General features: G+C 56.8%; 1 protein-coding gene across 1 annotated transcript in view; it reads left to right on the top strand.

Annotated features, from left to right (window-relative positions):
* Positions 1-5946, top strand: part of NOC2L (NOC2 like nucleolar associated transcriptional repressor) — a 94655-nt gene extending 88709 nt beyond the window's left edge. Inside the window, exons 20-21 of the mRNA XM_019511553.1 lie at positions 280-438; positions 2238-5946. Of these exons, the coding sequence (XP_019367098.1) occupies positions 280-438; positions 2238-2341 (263 nt within the window). The 3' untranslated portion in view covers positions 2342-5946. The remainder of the gene's footprint in view (positions 1-279; positions 439-2237) is intronic.
* Positions 5947-6091: the final 145 nt, after the last annotated feature.

Raw genomic sequence — 6091 nt, 5'->3', positions numbered from 1 at the left:
CCACGCTGGCCCTCTTCCAGTCCTCTGGCATCACACCAGAGCCCCACGAGTGCTCGTAAAGCAGCTTGGCAGACATGCCCAGGCCATGGTGAGGCTCATACTCTGTTCTAAGCATAGTGTAGGGGACAGGCTGCCCAGCCACTGGCCAGGGGAAGGTGCTAGCTGCGCTGTCCCTATCTCTGTGCTCTGCCCTGGGCTGCGGCCATGAGAGGTGTGCAGGGCCCTGGCTGCCATTGCAGGGATTTTGTGACATTTATTTATGTTTTTAATAAATTGCAGGGAAGACGAAAGCCAGGAAAGCATCGAGAGCGAAGGGAAGCCCAGATGGAGACTCAGACCTGAGCAGTGCAGGGGAGGATGAGGACCTGGACGATGATGATGATGAGGAGGAAGGAGAGTATGAAGTGGAGGAGGAAGAGGAAGGCAGCGATTCCAATGGTAAGGAGCAGAAAGAGGTGGCAGAGTCGTGGCTGCCCCTCAGGAGGTTTGTAATGGGTTTTTAAGCACCAGGCCCCCCCACTTCAACCTGGCTTCACCATAAAGGCAGGCATCGCTCTCCCCTTGCCAGGCCTGGAGGTTTTCGCCCTTCTGAAGCTGGGTGCTGCAGCAAAAGATTACAGTTTATGAGGCACTGGTGCTAACAAGCTGCCAGGGGGCTTTCATCTTTGCTCAGGGGCCTCCTGCCATGAGGGACTGGCTTGGCCTGCCTCACTGGGCCCTGGCTACAAGGCTTTCCAGGCTCTCTACATGTGCACCCAAACACTGAGTGTCTCTGGGGCTCAGCACCACGAAGGGTTTTTCCTTTTTGGGCTGCTGGTTCTGCCTTTTGTGGGCAGCGAGGAGGTGGTGCTCCCAGCAGCAGCGAAACAGTTAATGATCTCTGCAGCTGCAGCCCCGTTGCCTTCCTACCATCTATGCTCCCAGCATTGGCCTGCCCCCTCAGCTTACAGCTGCTGCCGGAGAAGGGGATTCACGCAGGCTGCGCACGGCTGCTCTGGATGGCACTGGCACTGGCACTGCTTGGTGCCTGCAGAGAGGAAGCACAGCTGGGCTCCGATGCTGGCTGAGTACCTCCAGCCATGTGCCCAAGCTGGGTCACCCTGGGCCAGCAGGACCCCACCTTGCTCTGTAGTCCATGGCAGGTGGTGGACCCAGTGGGAACGTGTCCCTGGAAGCAGTTTTGGTTGTGCTCGGCCAGTGCTAGCCATGCCATGCTTGCAAGGGGCCTGGGGATGGAAAGGGAGTGCTGGGCTTTGCAGAGAAGCCCGTTCCCCTGCCTCCCCTTAACTATATCCCCTGGGGGTGAGCATCAGCGGGAAGCAGCTGCGGTCTGTCCTGGAGGGGCAGGTTTCCTGTGCTGCAGGGGGGATGGGGGACAGAGTAAAAGCGTTTCCTGACACCTGGCTACTTTAGCATGCCAGATGGCAGAGGCTTGGCATCGATGCCCTCATGGCGATGCCTAGAATAGATGCGCTTGCAACGCACAAGTTAACACCGCTGCCAAGGCCTGGAGCACTTTGCTTTCTGTCCTTCCAGCCCTTTCCCTCCAGGCCCAGGGGGGAGCCCCCCTCACTGCCTGATACAGCGAGAGCTTCCCTGTACCTGTAGTAACCTGCCTGTCCTCAGGGGCCAAGGGAGCGTGGGCTAAAGCCGGTGGAGCCTCATGGAGCCTGACTGCACAGCTGGGGTGCACCTGGACTGGCTGCTCCCATCCCACGGGGCTTCGCAACCATCGATCAGCAAAGGCAGGGCTCAGCCCTCAGCTCAGCATGAGAGCAGGTTATCACGCGCTGCACTGGGCCGCAGCCCAAAGCACGTGGCACAGCCTGGTCCTGCGGCAGGCAGTGGGCTCCTGGCAGCGTGTCACTACAGGCTCCAGTCCCATAGCAGCATCTCTGCCAGCCTCCCTGGAAACAGCCCAGCAGTGCTCCCTGCCTGGCTGCAAGCTGTTTCTGCCTTAGGGAGTCACAGGAAGGAGGAGCATGGCCCCCTGCACCACCACCACCACCCCGGGCACTGCGTTGAACTCCTCCCCCTGCCCCGCACCAGAGCAGGTGCTGCCCTGGGCACCTGGCAGTGTGCCCCCTCCCCTCCCCCCAACCCCTGCTGTCTGAGAGCTGCAGCAGCACTGATAAATTAATTAGCGCCCGTGATTAATTAGTGATGAGCCGCCTCCGCTTGCCTCGCTCCCAGCCAATAAAGCAGGATTTACACTTCTCTGCTCTTTCCTTCCTCAGGGGAGGCTGAGGGGCGCTTGCAGCTGACCAGGGCCGACCTGGAGCAGCTGGCCCGCGGCGAGGAGGATGTCGTGGAGGACCTTGACATCTCTGATGAGGACTGAAGGCCTCAGGACCTCATGGACAATGGCACGTGGCTGCAGAGGGCAGTCACTGGCTGGTGCCACGGCACAGCCCTCTCCCACCCACTTCCCAGGAGGCAGTAAGAGCCCCATGGGGCGGGCAGCCGCCTGCCACAGGGTGCAGGGGAGGGCTCCCTCACCAAGGCAGTGAAGACGCCGCTTGGACGCCTCAGCCCTTTTCCCACCAGTTTTATGGTTTTGGAGAACGTAATAAAATTTGTGGTCAGGTCTGGGCCAGTAAAACAGCTCCGCAGAGGTAATAAAAACACCCTCATTAAAATCCAACTTCGGAGCCAGCCAAGGCTCACTGCAGCTCCACCAGAGTGGTGAGGAACCGAACAGCAGGGCAGAGGGGGTGCCAGCCCTACTGAAGCTCCAGGCTGCGGTGCCACGCACCCCTGGGCAATGTCCAGGGGCCACCCACTGGCTCCCCAGTCCCTGGCCAAAGTGCCTCAGCTCTGCTAAGTCCTCGAGGGCTAACTGCAGTGTCGATACTGGAGTTTCCCGCTGCCACCCAAAGCAGACCAGCCCCATGCACCACTGCAAATGGTTGAGGGTGTTGCCTCTCACTGGTGTGCGGAGTGGGAGTTCTGGGGTAGGTCCCCCCAGGAACGATGCAGGCAGGCGGCTCGGCCCTGAGAAATCTCACCCACCTCCTGGTGCAGCTCTGCTCTGTCTTAAGCAGAGAACACCCCCCCCGCCAGAGCCGGCAGGAGGGCTCCTCATATGCGTTCAGTCATGGCTGGTTACGTTTGTGATGAAAAGGCTCTGCAGGGCCGATGGCACGAAGAGCCAAAGCCCCAAGCACACGAGCTGGGCTCTCTCCCAGCTCCAGTGGCTCCAGCTGCCTTGTCCACCCTGCTCAAAGGGTGGACAGCGTGTGCTGCTTCTAGCTCGCTCGGTCTTTCTCCTTGTTGCTTCCCATGGGCTGAGCCCACAGCACAAGGACACTGCTGCAGAACTAGGCCACCTGAGGTTTTGGCCTTTGGTGCCTTTGCTGCTGTGAGAGCAAAGCTCACAGTCTTCTGGAAATTACTTACGTAAGGAACTCAGCCAGCAGTGAGACAGATCACTGCTCCCTGCCTGCACCCCTCCTCATCTCTGAGTTATCAGCACATGGGAGCTGGTCACTGCTGGGCCACTTGCGCTTATTTGCCTTCCCCTTGGATGGTGATGTGAGGCAGAGCATCCGGTCTCCTTACGCTCGGGAGCAGAGCAGGCTCAATATGGGAATCATTGAGATAGATGGGGGAAGCGGAGCCTTGGCAGGGCATTAATCAAATCCCTTTCTAGAGCATGGCTGCAGCCTCACACCACTTGCTGCCCTGCTCCTCGGGGCTGGCAGTGATTGCTCTCTGCTTGGAGGGGAAGCGGGAGACATACTAGGTACCTGGCTCTCCTCTTCACTTTGCCCTGAAGCTGCTCACGTCTTGTCTTCTCTGGTGACCAGAGTAGCAGGTCCCAGTTACCTGCATCCTATGCTACAGTCCCAGCTAGTCAAAAGCAGGGCTTAGCACCACGAGGGCAGTACAGCTTCCCCTTGGGCTGTGCTTCCCCAAAGCCAAGTGGGAGCCAGAGTGTATCTCGGTTTCCGTCCAGTGCAAGGACAGCAGCCATCGCCCTCACTCCAAGCTCCCTGCTCCTCGGTTTGTGCAGAGCTGCTCAGCTCCTGCTTCAGGACATCATTGTTGCTCTGGTGAGTCACAGTGCAGCAGCACTGGGGGCATTTCCAGCTAAACCTTAGCTTCTTGCTGGTGTTTTGGGAAAGGGGCTCAAACCTTTTTTTTTCCGTCTCTTAATTTTGTTGGTAATGGTTCAAGAGACATATGGAATCCAGATTTGTGGTCAGACAACAGGCAAGAGCTGTCTTCTCCTTACCTCACTGCGTTTTGCCAGGGCTAGGAGCTGCCTTCAAAGGCAACAGTACAGTTGAATAATGCCCCTTCCCACCATGGAGCATGTAGGTGCTGGGGGGGTGTCAGAGGAAGGGCTGTTCTCTGCAGCCCAAAGATGGCTGTTGTCTCAGCACAGCACCCCCAAGACGCGCACTGACCAGCCGAGGATGGTGCAGGCCTGACAACGCACAGGGCCTTTCTGCAGAGCTGCTGGAGCGCAGTCCGTGACGTGGATGAGCTCAGGGATGCGCCATCCAGCAGCCATGGGGAGCGGCGTTTGCAACGCTGGGGTGTGACTCCTGTAGCCACGTGGCCAGGTTTTATGTTCCGACCGGACGCTCTGCTCCACGGTCTCACCACATCCTGTGACAGCAGAGTCCGTGCTGCTGTATGCCAGCAGTGCCCTGGACTGCAGGCATGGTGCTGGGGGAGCAAGTCGTTTGCAGTAGCTGTGTTGTGATAGCAGAGGGGGTTTGGCTCCCAGAGTACCCCCGAGTTGTGCATGCGGGAAAAGGGGAGCAGGGCAGTCTTTCCATCCTGCGATCTGCTCCATTAAGTGGCATGAAGGGAAGTTGGGGTATAGACTCCAAACTTCTTTTTCTCTACTTTTTAAAAAGCTTGAAAGGGGAATTTCACTTTGAAGCAAAAGAAAACTGGTTCCATTTCGGTTTAGCTTCCCCTCTAGAGAGGGAGTAGAACCAAATTCTTCATGCTAAGAGAAAGTGGTAGTTGTTGTACTATAACCCCTCTTGTCTGTGGCTATCAAGTTTTACCCTCAAGACAGTTCTGACTTGCTCTGCAAATGCTTCCTGCTCCACCCCTGCCCATGCAGCCCCAGTTTGGGCCTCCCAGCCTCCCTGTGGGGGCCTTAGCAGCAAGAGCCTTTCAGCCCATTTCTCAGTGTTGCTCTTTCTGGTCATACACCTGGATTGGGCTCTTCCGCCCAGCCGTCTTGCAGTACAGGAGGGACCCAGGTCAAATGCAAAAGAAACACGGTCCCAGCACGCAGGGCTTGCAGTCCTCAACCTGAGTATGTGGGAGACGTCTGCACATACCTGAGCACTGGCAGATGTCGGCCCGGGAGAAGCATGTACCCTGGGTAAATTAAGTGGTTTTTTTATTTAAATCGATTGCTGGAAAGCCGTTATCGTGACGTGATGGATAATGACAATTCTTTTTACAATATAAAGAAGCTAATGTACCACCAAGCTATTTGTTAAGGAAAAAAAAACCCCCAAACGGTAGCACGTGCAACGTTTAAACAAAAAGGAAAGAGAGAGAGAGAGAGAGAGAGAGAGAGAGAGAGCAAGACGTACCACATGTGATTGTTGCTCACAACTGTACACGTCACAGAAGGGCACCTCCGGGAATCACCGTCTCGTTCACAGTAGTAAAAACCCTTCCCACGTCCAGCCTGAGTTCCCTGCCCCCGCGGGCACGCGCAGGGCCCGGCCTCCTGGTGCTTAGCAGCCCAGAATGTGCACCTACGCCCGCCTCTGTAACAAGGCTTGTAGAAAAAGAGCACCCCCTTCCCCCAGACAAACAGGCAATGAGACACGCGTCTGCTGTACACGTCCCGGCAGCGCTGGGAAATGCGCAGGAGAACCCCCGCCCCGCTGGGCACACGCTCTCCTATTGCAGTTTTTTTTCTTTTTAAAACAAAATGTTTTATACATACATATATATATATATGTGTGTGTATATATCTATATATATGTATGTGTGTGTGTATACACACACATGTCCTGAAGGGGCTGGGGATGGGAGGGAAGCCACCAGAGTCTCTTGTCTCTGCATGGTGGTGGCAGGGGCACTGTGCCATGGGGGGTGCAGGGGG

Source organism: Gavialis gangeticus, unplaced genomic scaffold (genome assembly GCF_001723915.1).
Source record: "Gavialis gangeticus isolate Ggan-Ray unplaced genomic scaffold, GavGan_comp1, whole genome shotgun sequence".
In the NCBI taxonomy this organism is placed as follows: domain Eukaryota; kingdom Metazoa; phylum Chordata; order Crocodylia; family Gavialidae; genus Gavialis; species Gavialis gangeticus.
Note: the sequence above shows the minus strand (reverse complement) of the source record. Positions and strands in the feature narration are given on the sequence as shown.